Source organism: Diadema antillarum, unplaced genomic scaffold, assembly GCF_040938485.1.
Source record: "Diadema antillarum isolate AM-2024a unplaced genomic scaffold, OU_Dant_1.0 seq00000996_RagTag, whole genome shotgun sequence".
Classification (NCBI taxonomy): domain Eukaryota; kingdom Metazoa; phylum Echinodermata; class Echinoidea; order Diadematoida; family Diadematidae; genus Diadema; species Diadema antillarum.
The window spans coordinates 261,078-277,586 of NW_027271834.1; the positions used below are offsets into that span (position 1 = coordinate 261,078).

Below are 16,509 nucleotides of genomic sequence, written 5' to 3' on the forward strand. Positions count from 1 at the left end.
TCCAGTCTTTGTGGGTTGATCTATCTATACTAACAAAAGGAAAATGGTAAAACTATGAATTGTGTCATATATTGTGAACTTCACAAAGCTGTAAAATATTAAATGAGATTCATTCAAATGTGTTACAACATGTGAGCACTGGGAGTATCAGCTCTGAAATTATTATTGAATAAACTAAAATGATGTGATTTTTTAAAGAGATTTTGAATACTATCGACAGGTCGATAGGTTAACGATATGGTTATGAAGAGTAGGCCTATAGGTTGAAACAGAAAAGACTACATGAAAAACAAAGTTTCAAATTGTAATCAAAATAAAGAAAGACGATGATCAATGGATAGAGCACCATGCATGACCACATCATTTACATCAAGATTGCGTCGGTAACTGTTTGTCGTTGGAGGTTTACACAGACAGACAAGCCTGAAAAATTTGGTCCACTCCAAAGCACCTCAAATGGTTTAAATGAAATCCTGAAACAAGCACTTTTGTCTATTTGCCAATTGATTGCCAGTGTAAAAAAGAATTGCTTTGACCTCGAAAAGCAACTGGATATGACATTGGTGTATAGTAAATACGGCTCAAATTTGCTCGTGAATGTCGTAGGGTCCTAGGGGCTGTGAGTATTCAATCCGCGAATATCTAATACGCGGTTTCCCCATCAGCTCCGTTCACAGTACACTGCACTATTATGCGGTTTTGCTGGGTTATCACCAATGATCATTGTTGATCAGAAGCATACAGTGGATAGCGATGCCATGAGAATCTTAATAAAGTGTTATACTTTGGTCAATTCTCACGTTCGTTTCGTTTCTCTATTTTCATACATGACTTATTTTCACCTAAGAATAAGTTTCCCCCGGCCCCTTCCACGAAAGATACAAACAGACGCCACAGACGTTCCAGTCTGTGGGTGTGCGTGAGCCTATGTGTATGTGTGTGCGTGTGTGTGTGTTTCGCTGTGGATGTATCTCTGTATTTGATCGTTTTTATCTTTAAACTATTTTGTATCATATTTTTACATCTGTAGATCAATTGTCACTTACTCACAATCAATTGACAGTGGACAATATTGTAGGCATGGTTTAGTGCGTAAGAAGTGTACTTGTCTGCAAAATGAGTGTCTATGTGCTTTTTACGTGTGTGTGTGTCTGTGTGTTTTCGATAACGCGCCAAAAAAAGAAAGAATATGGCATAGCATTCTGAGAGGGTCTCTTTAAACCTCTGAAACCTCTATAAAATGATCGTGCGTGTATGTGACACTGTGTGTGTGTGTGTGTGTGTGTGTGTGTGTAACTGTCTTCTCTAATTTTAAAGGGATGTTATACAGTTTGGGTTGGGATAAAGATTCAGGTCTTAAATTTTTGGTGGTTCCCGCTTTTTAAAGGAAACCAAAACCCAAAGAGAAATGTGGATTTGAGTGAAAGTAGTAACACTAGTAAAACACAACAGTGAAAGTTTGAGGAAAATCGGAGAGTCGATGCAAAAGTTATGAATTTTTAAAGTTTTGGTGTTGGAACCTCTGGATGAGGAGACTACTAGAGGTTATGACGTCATGTCTGGACAACAATATAAAGAAAATATAACGGGAATTCCACAAAAAACAACAACACTTTTCTAGCATAATGAAAGAGCACTTGACTAGTGATTTGGGAATAATTGCTACCCTTAACTTCTATGTCAGTATCAAGTTGATGATGGGATGTGCAATTTTCATGAAAAATGAATTTTTGTGGAATTCGATGTTGACACCGGTTTCTGAAGGTTTCCTGTATCAAAAAGAATTAGCGGGTCAAAAGTCTCAGTCAATCACTTTACGATATCATGTATAATCACTTATCGCTGAGAGCCCACCTGCTCTGTTTACAGAGCAATGGAACCTTGTACAATGCTGTATAATGGGCTGACAGAGCTGTACAGTGAATCAATGGTGCTGTGTTTGTTGGCAGTGCTCCTTGCACCGCAGTAATCATGGTAATAGGCAGTTTCTGGTGTGAAATGGAAGGAGCACGATAAGGGACTTAGGTATACACGTGAAGACAAGCTGATGTCAACGCAGAATGTCTCGAAAAGGAAGAAGATGGGTCCTGGTGAAATATTTCGATGGTTTCCCGAAGGAGAGTGACGTGCGACTCGAGGACTTCGATATACCAGCCCTTCAAGATGGAGGTAAACTTAGGCAGTATTATAGGGCTCTGGAAATTAGTGGGTGTAATAGTCAGCCGCTGCCCCTTTACGTAATCTTACGAATCTTGGTAAAAGGGGTACTCAGGAAGCTCAGTGGAAGAGGGACCTCCCTTACACTCCTATACAGAGGCAGCTGTTCTTGTGGATAAGGTACTCGTACTCACAGTAATACGTTTTATTTCGCAGTTACCAAGGAATTATGATAGCCAGTATCTGTGTACCACGATCTGAGGTCCAATAATAATTGCCAGGAATATTACTGCGGAGCATGTTGTTTTTATCTATACGACTAGTCGCTGCATTGCACAAGAGTACGAAAGCATGAGGCGAGAAAAAATGTTGTACTTGTTATAAGATATGCATGCATCTGCGCTTAATGCTTCTTTGCGGTTAAACAAGGATTTTTGTTAGTTCATCTTCCTTGTTTGACGAATTCACGTAAAACAAGGTTTTATTATCAATTCTGAGTAGTAAGAAATAATTTTTTTACGCGGGCAAGAAGATAGTGTGCCTGCATGGAGTACTTAATTATAACAAACGGTTAATCGCTACTAGGATAGCTTCAAGTGTAACAAAGAAAGCAATATGCATTCGAAGTTTAACAATTTCCTGGCTGTGAAATGTATCGTTGGTTTAGTATAAGTTATAGGCCTATGCGCGTGTGTTGAACTATCAAAAAAGTGTGCAATGAGGCTCACGTATACGGATTTCTTCTCCTTGTATTTCAATGTAACTTCCTTCAATTGCATGGCTGACAAATCTCCCCAACTCTGCAGAATGCTTCCTGAAAACTAACTTCTCCATGTCTGGGTAAGAGATACAAAAATCTTGTATTGGGAATCACTTTTTGCCCGTTGAGTTATGTAACATACAAAGATCTCCCTAATTGTTCCTTAAATCTCCCTGACTTTGACAACTTTAATAGTTGGCAGCGGTGCAACTGATTTAAGTATGAGGTTGTGCATCTCAAGTAGTTTATTCTTGATCTCAAAGTAGTTTATCCTGGAAAGGCGTACGCGTAAAAAAAAAAAGTACAGTATACATGTAGATAGGTCTGTAATGTGTAAAGTCTTCATCTATTCTTTATGCACGTGTTCGAACAGAGGTTCTCGTGGAAGCGGAGTTTCTAACCGTGGATCCATATATGAGGTATTATGAGCAGTTGTTAATTAAGATACCTATTTGAATTCTTTCAACCTTTTTTTTTTCTCTTACGAAGATGAACACCCAAAAGATTATACAGGCACATGACATTCAAGAATCCCGAGCAGGCTTTATAATTTGGCGGTCATTGCAGTTGCATTATAATAATATCATTGTTCTTGCATGACTTCCAAAACGACAACTTATATCTTAAAAACTCTTATGATGGTTGACCACAAACGTTTTGCGTTTCATATGACAACGTACGTCAAAACGATTGGCAGTAAATGGGACTCTCATTTCAGATCCCACTTTACTACTGCCACTGTGATAACTGATCCAACTTACCTATTCATACAGCTGAAAATACCACTTATCATACGAATACGACTGATGATGTTGAAATGAATGATTTTCGTGAAATCGATGTGACAGTGAACACAAGTGGCTGAGTGGAAAATGAATATGCTCATCAAATATTCTATTAACCCTCCGCGTGCCGCATTGATTACTAGTAATAGGGAGCTTTAGATTTTCGCGACGGGGACGTTCAGAGGGGAAAAAGAGAAACCTGGGCCCTGTTTAATAAAGCTGTTCGTATAGTTACGAACAACTTACGAGTGACTGGTGATCAGTTCTGATGTGTTATACTTATCAGAATTTCCATAATTCAGCACAAGAACTGATCCCCAGTAGCTCGTAAGTCGCTCGTAACTTTACGAGCAACTTTATGAAACACCCCCCCCCCCCCCGTCTGAGTATGCGCAGAATCGCGTATAAAAGTCGATCTATGTATATAACTCGCGCGCCTGAGTTTTCACTACGCGTTACGAACTATTTTCACGTCCGCTCAGTTTACGACGTAGAGAACTACTCACCGAACTACAGTGTAGTTCGGTGGAGCTACTTCGTGCACCGAATATGGGGGCGCCATTTTAGTTCTTACACGTTGCGAATGCTACTTTTTAGCACAACGCTGGGGGGGGGGGGGGGGGGGGAGGAGAACGTCCAGCTCCAGCGTTGTCTCAAGCGTCCGCGCTGCAAATCTAAAGTTCCCGATTGTTTAAGTTTCCTGACCATTAATTTGTATGTAAAATTTGTGCACATTATTTTGACGTATTGACACAGAAAGTGTTCATGCTAATGATCAGAGCTCACGTCACTTCTGTTCAATGATAGACGTGTGTTGTATATTATGTAATCTCCTTATATTTTTTTTCAGACCTTACAACAGAAGAATGGCGGAAGGCATGGTGATGATTGGTGAACAAGTGGCAAAGTATGTGTTCAGGAATCTATACTTAAGTTCCAAGTGAACAACGCCTCCATTGAGATTAAGCAATGACTTGAAACTGAGCGCCCGCTCACCTCACCCTTTTATTACTTTGTCACTTTCGACCTTTCTAAATTATCATACCAAGCCTCACCTTTATTAGATTTTTGAAATGATTATATGCGTTTTTACGAATTCATTGATTTACGCTGGAAAAAAAATATCTAGCAGTACCCTATGATTTGTGTCATTCTTTTCCCATAATTCATGTTAGCATGTTTATTTGAAAATAAATGCGTAAAGTGAATACCAAATCGAATGTCAGCGAGAGAAGCGCGTTTTTGAGATTGACTGTATTCAGAATTTACCAAAGTTACATCGATAATAAAAAAAACGAACTTAGATCAGGATATAGAAAAACAAACAAACAAACAAAACTTCCTCCCCTCGAAGTGTTACCGGAGGCATTATGTTTTCGGGTTTTCCGTTCGTCCGTCCGTCATCAATTTCGTGGACAGCGTAACTTCATAACCGTTTGAGGTATCCTTATGAAACGTGGCATGGATATGTATGAGAGGGCGAAATTGTGCCTATCAACTTTTCGGTGCACATGCTACAGTCAAACGTCAAAAGGTCAAGGTCAAACGCTCAAAATTTCACTATTTTCCCCATATCTATGCAATGCCTGAAGGTATTTTTTAAAACTAAGTGTATACATGCACTACTAATGAAAGATTCTCCAAAGACAGTTCACGGTTATGAGGTGAAATGAGCTGAATATATGTATATGTATATATATATATATATATATATATATACATATATATATATATATATAATACGTGCCGAATAGAGATTCTCTTGGAAGTTTCTTGCCAAAAGGTCAAAGGTCAAACGGTCAAAGGTCAAGTGAAAGTGCTAAGTTCCTCTCTTTCCTCCATATCTCGAAAGTGACTCAAGGTATCATCATGAAACTTAATACATAGAAGCATGTTTTACCCTGTCGACAGTGATTCTCTTGGAAATTTTATGGTCATAGGGTCAAAGGTCAAGGGTCAAAGGCCAGGTTAAAATGCTAAACTTTTGCTAGTCACCATAGCAACATTTCCATTTTTTTTAAACTGAGAGCAATACACGTGCTGGAAGAACAATGAGAGCTAACGTTAAGTAATGAGGGTCGCAAAGAGGTATAATATATTTGCGTGATTATTCATAGGGTGTTGTAGAGGGTCGACGCACTCTCCGGTGACTGAGTAACTGGAAAATAAACTCCGTGTTTATTGGTGGTCATTGCAACAGGTAGGCTGTGATGAAAGTTCCTTTACAGACGAAGAGGGTAAATGGTGTTTCCATAACAGTATTTAGTACCAACCAATAGATATGATTAATATTACGTAAGCGTTAGGTGCTTTGTCAAAAGATAAAGAACTCTTCATGGTTGTGAAAAGTATGTTTTGTGTGAAGCTGTTTTCAATGAAATATATCATTTTTACATATTTGATAAAGGCGACACATTTCTCGTATTACGACAATTAATTCGACTCTTCTCTTTCGCATAGACGTGCAGGTTGCTTCTGTCATATCTAAACCCCTCAAAAGTGATAGACGATGATTACTCTGTATCTAGATATCTTCGTACCATAAAACTTGATATCATTCGCATGAAATCATTAATGCATAAAAATGAGGCAGATATTGAAAATGATTACCCACTTACACCCTTACAAGAACAAAATGACACGAGCTAAACCTAGTCTCTGCCCAACACCCATTGTGTGCAGGCAGTTTGGTAATGCCAAAGACTGAGGTAATGCAGTCCCCTGTGCAAGCACATAACTTTTTGTTATTGTTTTTTTTTTGTTAGCATTCGCAGAGCATGTACAACTGATAATAATCTATATTCATCGTGAGCAGATAACATCTGCTGGTTACACATGTTCCCATTTTAACCTGTACTTTGACCGCTAGCTTGGACTACAAAATGCCAGGAGGATTCTGCAAACTCATAGTCCAAAATACACGTTCAATTTTTTATATATTACAAGTGTGCTGCTGTTCTACATCATTCCCATACCACGATTCCCTACAAAAGCGCTGTGTATTGAATAAAAAGAGAGAGAAAAAAAAAAAACCACTGTTCTGCAGAATACTATCGTCAAAGAATCATTATTCAGTAAGCTTTTTGTTTGAAAATAAATAAACTCTGGGCATGTGACTTCGATTCTACAATTTTCATTATATTTTCAGTTTAACTCTTTTCAGAGGTTATGATAATAGATATTGACAAATAGGATCATTTTAACTTTTTAACTTTTTACTTTGTTTCAATTGAACGGAAAGAAATAGTATCGGATGTGGCAGAGATAGGTGTTTCCTGATTGATTGGATTTTGCCGAGGAATCTGCTTTCATAAATCACGATTTACTTGTTTATTCAAACCTGAATTGCACTTTGTGATCATACCTTGCAAAATACTGAACATTTTTCGTACAGTGATATTTTACTGCATTTAGAGAATTTTTGATCTACATGTATAGGAACTTTGAATACGGTAAATGGTGTTATCAGTGAAGTGACAGGTTAAGCGCTTACTAAAGCTTATAAAGTGTTTGGGCCTACCAACATGACGTAATAATTACCCGTCTCCTCGATCGTTCTAGATCCGAGAAGACGAGATCCTTGGTCTCGTTTTCTTGCAGTCTAGGGTCTGAGAGAGCAATTATTAAAGGGACATTCCAGACGATTTTCATAATTTCACATCATGTAGTACATAAATCGACAACACCATGTATAGATTATTTGTTGAATGTATTGTGGTTCTTGATCAGAGAAACAATACTTTGAAAAAACTTAAACAAATTACACTGAACAAGAATGATTACATAGGAGGTTCACATATTTCAGAAATGTAGCAGTATAATTCCATTACAATACTGCTTGCTTGCGAGTTCACCTGTGTATAATCTATGCATGCCTTCTTCTTTTGTTCTGCTTCCTTGAGCCCCAACTCATGCATATCTATGGTGACTCTGCCATGTCATCATCTTTGTTCATTGCATTTTGTTCTAAATTTTGAAAATTTTCTTATTCTTCATCCCAAGTATCATAAATTCTGAAACTGTGTCCTCAGTATAACTAATTTATAGTTGTTCAAATGCAAAATCATCCGGAGGTCTCCTTTAAGCAGGCAGCACAATGAACAAGGTATGAGATGTCGTCATAAAGGCTTCTTCGGTCTGTGAAGTCGTGAAGATCTCGTCACTGAGATACTGTGTGAGATTTCGTCATTTTCATCTTCTCGGATCCAAGGAAGTGGGATTTCTGATCTCATCTTCTTTGGTCCGAAAAGGCAAGAAGGCAAGGAAAGAGACCTCATATAATCATAATAAATGATTACTCATTTCGCCTCTACAGGGTAACCGAGAGTCGCAATGACAAGTACCCGGTAGGTACGTGGGTCAAAGGTTTCCTCGGTTGGTCCACCCACACAGTGGATGACGGCAAGCGACTCAATGGAATGCCGACTTTACCGCCGAACATGCCTCGTTCGTACGCATTGGGAACTATTGGGCTGCCTGGGTAAGAATTTGTATCTATTTTATTTTACACGCTGTTTAAATAGAATGGTAATACAAATTAGATCACAAAGCAACATATCTGCGCTGAGAATGGACCTTGAAAAACGTATAATCACTTATAAAGCACTGAATAATCGCGTGGGCAAAGAAACTAGTCTAGAATTTTTGTGCCGGAATCATTGTTACCATGTATCACAAAATGAACGAAAATTCGCAGGTTTTGATTTTACGTGAGGACTCAAAATAGGTTAAAATGGTCAACTCATTGTCAATTTTCTAGTACACATGTATTAAATTTTTAAAAGAGCAATTTTTCTTCTTTAATGTAATTCCAAAGCTCAGGATTAAAAAACGAATGGTAAATTGTCTCTTTTTTGTGCATTTTCAAGAGGTTGTATCTAAACAAAAGTTTACACTCAGAAAATTGTCATTTATTTTAAAAATAAGCCATGAATGAAACGTTTTCATTAATGTTTTGAAATAGTGTTCTGTTCCACATCAGTCAGTATCATTTTTGTGTAGTACGTGTTCTAAACTTGGAAGAACTATTAAGAAGCATTGTTTGTGAGAGTGCAAAAATCGCCTTTGGCGTTAAAGTATTAAAATGAGAGAGTGAATTGAGTGTGTAAATGAGATGCATTGCATTCGACCAGAAAATTTAATATGTTTTTAGTTTAATATAAACTTTTGTTTGTTTTGTTTCGTTTTGTTAAATTCGTAGACAATGTCTCTCCCCAAATTAAAGAGAGTGCTAAACTCTAAACAAATTGTGAGCTTTGGAATGACCTCAGAACGTATTGCTTTGTTTTTGTTTTTGTTTTTATAATTATGGGGATGACTTGCCTTGATAAAGGCGGGGGCGTGAGAATGTTTTATGAAATCCCATCCTACACTGCTCCAACAGGTGAGGTCGCGGGACCTTCAACCCCAATCTGCGAACCGAATTTTCTGAAAATTTTGCGTTTAAGTGGGTTCATTTCCCCCTTTTTTATATTGTCTTCTTACATGCGTATTTGCTGTGCTCAGGTTGTGTGGTACATGCTTTGAACTTCATGATATATCGTTGATTAAATGCCATCAATAATTATTCCTTTCCCGTCCCAGAATGTCGGCTTACGTCGGATTCCTTGACATCTGTACGCCAAAGGAGGGGGAGATAGTTCTTGTTAGTGGAGCCGCTGGAGCAGTTGGCAGCGTCGTGGGGCAGATCGCCAAGATTAAGGTACCTTGATTCAACGTTTATATTAAGAATCAGCAGCAACACCAATGTATAATCGTTTAATGTCCATAGAAGCAGCGACAGAGCACCAAAACCGGGTTCCATTGTCGCTGATTCACCAAGCGTCTAGATGCTTTAACAATATGTTGTCACCACGGACTCATTATCTGGCCATGATTGATAAATACGGTATAATTGTGACCACAGTGACTACATGAACGAGAGTCGCAACCAAACATTTTTAGCGTGACTACAAATCGACCGACCATGGAGATTTCTAACCTGACTAAAATCAGATAAGACACTCTTCAATGAATAACTACTACTACAAGTATCTTGTAGTAGTATTATATGTAGCATTTCAAGTAGTAGAATGCTAGTACTAGTAGCAGTATCCCGTAGTGAGAAGTATTAGTAATAGTAGTACTGTAGTGGTTGTAGTTTAGTGCTGATAGTGCTACTAGTAATGTAGCATAGTACACTGTAGTAGTAGCAGCAGCAGTAAACCTAAAAGTATAGAAGTAGAAGTAGCAATAGTAGTTTATACCATTTTATTATAGTAGTATAGTAGTAGCAGCAGTAGTAGTAACAGTAGTGGAAAAACACAACTAATATCACCGCTGATGGCCATCAGAGCTTATTTCTGGCAAAAATATTTTCATCATCTCTAGCATCAAATCTGAGATTCCCGCAGTGTCCACTTGTCTTTTCCTGGAAATGTAGATTGAGAAATTGCCAAAGCACTGCTAAATCATTGTCACTCCTTCATGACACACGCTCTATACTGCAACAAGCCAATCGTAAAATCATATTTAACTCCCCCCCCCCCCCCCCTCTCTCTCTCTCTCACTCTCGTACACTCGTCAAAGGGATGCCGTGTCATTGGCTCCGCTGGTTCCGATGAAAAAGTGAAGTACCTCAAGGAGATCGGCTTCGACGAGGCGTTCAATTACAAGAAGATCACGGATCTCGACGCCAAGCTCAAGGAACTGGCTCCCGACGGCATCGACATCTACTTCGACAACGTAAGTACACGTGTATCTGCAAAGCTTTCAAAACGAGACTCATGGCACGTTATCAACAGCCGCAAGCAGGTGACTGGAAACCTTCTGCAAAATTATAACATCAACCAAGGAGACCTCTTTTTTCTTTCTTTTTAATCCAGCTATCCTAGCATAGTAGAAAATAATATGCAGTTTTCCATTAAGTAATATATTTCTCGTCCACGATTCAATTGTGACACTAAATAAGTTGATTTTAAATCAGATTCAAGTCAAAATTAAAAGTACATCAAAAATATTTTTTCGGATTAAAAACATCTTTGAGAAGAAGATTATATATGCGTCATGGTACATCGCACTTCCAGCAAAAGTATCTGTATTTAGATATTACAGATTATTTTTGTCATCAACTGTTTGTGGTTGTTTTATTTCATTTTTTTAAAGAAGAAAATTAGCCTCATTTTGTATATCTTAAGTACATTGTACAGTCTCTTCTTTTCCCTGGCAATTTTATGTGCCTTACGTTACTAACCTTTATTGCAGACAGGTGTAAGTCAACGTATAGGGTTATAAAAAAGAAATTAATTGGTTAGAGATTCCAAATCCTTTTTGTTACCAAATATGACCCGATTACATTTTCGCCTTTTTTTTCATTCACTACGTCAGGTTGGAGGTGAATTTGCCACTACTGCCATCATGAACATGCGACAATACGGCCGAATATCATGCTGCGGCTCTATTTCGACATACAACACTGACAACCCTGTGAAGAGTGAGTCCGACTATACACTTTCAGGACAATTCAATATGCGTTAAAACACAAGTGATATCAGCGTGCAGCGTATGAGTTAACACTAACATTGACAGATTTAAAACAAAGACACATTATAACCAAAAACAACTTCACCTAATGTAACTATAGATTGATACAGAGAGGAGATTCATGGGTACCCTAGCTGCTGGGCTCCACTCAAAGAAGGGGTCATCCCACTAGACCGACACCCACGAGTCATACAGCCCACGAGTTCGACATTGAAAACAAGTCCATGAGTCATTAAGCCCATGAGTTCGACACTAGGTAAAAATAGCCCACAAGTTCGACAGATACAACACGTCGCTTAATGTGTCGGTCTCGTGGGCCTTTTTGGCTTAGTGTCGAACTCATGGGCTGTATGACTGGTGAGCTTTATAACTCATTGGCTGTATGACTTGTGAGCTGCATGACTCGTGGGCTGTATGACTCGTGGGTGTCGGTCTCTTGACGTGCACCCCTCAAAGAATTATAGTGAAAGAAGAACTCCCAAGTCCTTTCCTTGGAATCACTGACATTCAAGGAACATATTTGTATACGCGATAGATTCTACATTGAATTGAAATATGGTTGGGGTAAATATGATGATGAGAAAAAAAGAGTAACATAACTAGGCCTATGAATGTGACAAGAGAGAGAAATAAGAAAAGACAACAGGAAGAATTTTATTTTCCCAAATATTTTAAAGATCATCTGCTTTCCTAGTAACCCCTCCTTCTCTCTCTCTCTCTTCTGTCCTTTGAAAGACTAGAAGAGGTAATGTCATGAAATAGTATAATACTGCATAACTAAAACGAATCACATTATTGCGGGCCTACAGCTTTATCGGCTGAATTTGTCAAAATTAGACTCAAAATGGAGTCAAACCTCCTGCTTTTGTATTTCCCTCCCATACTTATTTGGCTCCTTGCCCTTGATTTCCAACCCGTCCCTTTTGTTTTCTTTGTTCTGTGTCCCTATACCCCTCCCATGTTGTGTGTTGTCTTTATGTGATTGCTTTCCCTGCCTGTTTGTCATATTGCCTCTGACGAAGATTCTGGTAGGATCGAAAGCGTAGGCCCCTTTTGACTCCATTTTACACCATTGTTTCGCCACTATTGGATAAGCAGTTCTCAGTAAGGCTTAATTGCACTGAATAAAATATTCATTGCAAGGTTGGATTTAGAAGAGATGGCGGACATCTTGGAGAGGATGAAGGTGTCTTCTTTGGTCTTTTACTCTTCATGTTATAATGCTTTTCTGCAAGCAGGTTTTATTACATACTGTAGGTCCTGCTTTAGATTAAAAGAAAAATAGTAAAGCAAAAAAGGCCGTACGCATAGCCAGCGGACAATTTTATTAGGAAAATTGAAATAAAAATGATGTATCAAGACTTCTGCGGCGCATTCTCCGTTTAACGCCGGAATGTTATTCGTGGAGTGCTTCTCGTGAAGACACTAACACACTTTTTTCTCATCTTTTTATTCCTTTCTCGTCCTGTCTCCATCTCACAATCTTTATCCTCACTCATTCTCTAACTGAGTCTCAAGAAATCCTAACACACTTACTGTCTCTCTCTCATTTCTATAGTACAGTGTACCGTATACCCTATATAAGTTACTGTTCGCAAATAGATTATTTCATGCGTTTTGTGTGTTTGCTTATCTAGCGACTGGCATCTTTGGGAGGATGGTATTCCTTGAGCTGAAGATGCAAGGATTCCTGATACCGACTCACGCTGAGCGTTACCCCGAGGGTCTTGCAGATCTGACCAAGTGGGTTACAGAAGTAAGTAATTGTGTGGACATAATAGTATAGGTTTTCCCGGTCAGTGTCATTCTTTTGTCATTCAAAGTTCATGGACACTGATGACTGTGCATTCAAATTCACACAACGCACGTTCGCGAATACAATTATTTGGGCATTTAAATTCAGAATCAGAGTGATCAATTTCATTTATGGGAGCTCTTTTTCGTTATCTTTAAACGAAATTCACGCATGGGCGTTCACTTTCCAAATGCGAGCATTACATTCCTACTCGTGCATCTAAATTCACGCGATAGTCATGTGACAGTCCCCAATGAGCTTGTTTGGAGCGTGCAATTTCATTTTCAGGTGATCAATTTTCTACTTCGTGCAATCAATTTAATGAAGAAAATGGAATAGATTTTTGAAGAAAGGAGGAAGAGGCATACAGGCTTGCATATGATTATTATTGTTTAGAGGTCTTATAATTGTTCTGTGTTCATGTATTCGTTGTTTTTCATCTCAAGAAATTTTATATTGTAAGGTCCAATCGATAGTGCATCCAAACAACACAACGAAAATCTAATTTCTTAATGACACCGCATGCTGACAACTCCCAAACACTAACCATACAATGAAAATGCATCAATTTGAAGACACACTGACACAATAATTATATTAATTGTATTAATTACTGTATTAATTTCTCCTTTATTCATAATAAATCAGTATGCCTTAACATGTTGCTTTGATTCATAATTATGTTGTTGAAGACTGATTGTTGATATGAAATTGACATTTCTCATATTGATTTGTATGTGATACTTTCCTTTTTTTTTTGCACACTCAGTATCACTTTGTTTTCATTTGTTATCGTATTTGGAGAACGAAAATGCAGAAATAAAATATACCAAACCAATGATCTCATTGTCCCGCTAAAAGTAAACAAATAAGAATAAAAAACGAACAAGACGTATACAATGTGTAGTTCATCAGATATAGTCAGATTTTTTTTTAAAGGTGTCAATCAATCTTCCCTATTATGCTCGTTTGTAGGCCTACAGTGCCTAATGTGCCTGTATATTCCTGCTATGCTTCCCTCCTCATCGTGTTAATGAACCCCGAGTTCAAATTTTGGAATGAACAGGTGAACCTAAATCGCAAAATGAATCAATCTTCATCATAAATCCCAATCTATTCAAAGATAAGTGAGAAAGTTGAAGGGGGCATTTCAGAGAGTAACGTGTCCTATAATCTGAGATGAACCGTGAGTTCATCTGCACGAGGAAATCAAGAGCCCCTGAATTCCTTTTCTGTTCTTTTGACGTTTGAATTCACACATTACACGTACGCACCTTATTTCAGTCTCCCACAAGTTACGATTGATCTGAGGCGAAATTGTTGTATCTTAGTTTATAGCATAAAACAAAAAACTGTACTTCCGTGAATGTGATAAATCGAAAACAATGATTTTGAAGTCATTTCCATTTTCTATTTTCCATATTGAGATGATTGGATGACGAATATGATGACAAATTTCAATTATGTATGAATGATATCCTATGAACGGAGAGAGATGTTTTTTTAATGTACAGAAGTGAGGAAGGCAATTATAGCTTTGTTTATCGCGTTTCTGGTTGTCCTTAAATGTATTTCTCCTGTTTATTGTGTTGCATATCCAGGGCAAGTTTGTGTAAAACAGAGAGGTTGGCAACTAAAGAACTATGAATAGCTTTATTCATCGCGTTCCCATGGTTTCCCTTAAATGTATTTCTCTTGTTTCTTTTGTATCCAGGGCAAAATCAAAGTAAGAGAGCACGTCACCGAAGGATTCGAAAACATGTTTACAGCTTTCACTGAGCTCTTCACCGGGGCAAACACGGGAAAAGCGATCATCAAGGTCTAGAATGTCCAGCTGCTGCCTCATGATTTGTTGGCAAAAAACTCCACCCAAGATAATTTTGTCAATACGGATGTATACTTTCATTATTCTTTCTTCAGGAATAGGGACAACGTTCAGTCTGCACTGCAGATATCTTATTCTTTACTGTGATACACTTTTGTATACCCAATGCTAAAAACGTAAATACCATACTAAAATCGATCCCCTTTCAGTAGGTTTCTCCCATCACTGCCCATCAAATTGAGTAAGATTCAGTTGTGATTGGACATATACTTTAATATGTTTCGTTTCCCCGCTACATCAACGTCATATTTTAAGACTGCCTCTTAGGTCGTATTTGCTTCTTTTAAGAATGGTAATCTCGTATTGTAATTGTCTATTGTACAGCCGTATTAATGTGTCTTAATCATAATCAGTCAATGATTTTAATTTCGATTTCAATTTCAATTTCAATATATTTTCATATTTCTCACAAATAGGACAGAAAAAAACGTAATTATACAGCACAAAAACTATGCAAGGCAAAGATTAGATGAAACTCCACCGGAATGTTCAACAGTTTGTCTCAGTATAAACACAAGACCTGTATTCATTAAAGTTGAGCTATGGTCATAAATGCGAAAAATGTTCCAAGCTTTGGTTTGTGTTTATTTTGTGGCGTATTCATGCATGAGAAAATAAATGTGAAATTTGTAAATGTAAATCATTGTGAATGAAAATCTTAAAATCTGTGTCTACAGCATACTGAATATCATAAATATGTAGCAGGAGATCGATGTAATTGGGCAGATGTTGGGTGCATCTCCCTGTTTAAAATGTAAAACGTTTGGAGTGAGGAAACAACTGAACTACAAACATTGTTTTGAAACATTTTGCCTGGTCTAAATCGGACAAAGGATATACAAGACAATGCAATGAGAAGCCTAATGCACGCAATGCACCCAGCGGCTCACCCGCATTAAGAAATCTTGGAGGTACATTGTAATGGCCAGTCCCAAGATGGTGAACAAGTAACACTTTAGTGACTCCATGATCATTTCCAACAGTTTCGGCTCATTAATGATGGATTATCGTCAGAAGAAGCTATCACTGTACGTACGTTCATGAGAAACGAAAATTTGCGAAGATTCTGAGCTCTCGCTCTCGTCGTTCGCGCATATAAATGTGTATAAATAAATGTTTCTGAAAAGATAATGCACGACAATGTGACTTCTCTTATCTTAAGTCAATAATAGCGTAATACAAAATTTAGTTTTAAACATTTCTTTTTTTTTCACAGAGAAATTTTATTCACCTAAACGTTCAGGTACAAAATAGATGTCACATACAATACATAAAGACAAATAATACAAAATTGGCAGGCAGCTTAATAATAGAAATAGGATTCCAACTGATATTAGATACAAAACCTTTAGTTTCTTTTTCAGACATATTCGTCTACTTTCTTCGCTTTTTTATTTCTTACAGAAAATATAAAGTATTTTGCATACAAATAAACCACGTTGTAACACTGGATTTTCTGTGGAACCAAGTATAAAAGCACTTCTAGTAATTTGAGTTTGATTTTGTAACATAATTTCCTGTATTTGAGCAATAAACCATTGAGTAACATCGCATTCCAAAACAAAAGTGCAATTGTTTCTGTGGAGCTCAAACAAAACGCACAGAG

At 37.7% G+C, this 16,509-nt stretch overlaps 1 protein-coding gene across 1 annotated transcript; it reads left to right on the forward strand.

Moving 5' to 3' along the window:
- Nucleotides 1-1,943: 1,943 nt before the first annotated feature.
- On the forward strand, nt 1,944-14,853 carry LOC139742329 (prostaglandin reductase 1-like). Its single transcript, XM_071652906.1, has 9 exons — nt 1,944-2,169; nt 3,291-3,336; nt 4,553-4,609; nt 8,018-8,182; nt 9,286-9,403; nt 10,270-10,425; nt 11,068-11,173; nt 12,861-12,979; nt 14,733-14,853. Exons 1-9 carry the CDS (start codon nt 2,061-2,063, stop codon nt 14,841-14,843), a joined length of 987 nt encoding a protein of 328 aa, XP_071509007.1. The 5' UTR covers nt 1,944-2,060; the 3' UTR covers nt 14,844-14,853.
- Nucleotides 14,854-16,509: the final 1,656 nt, after the last annotated feature.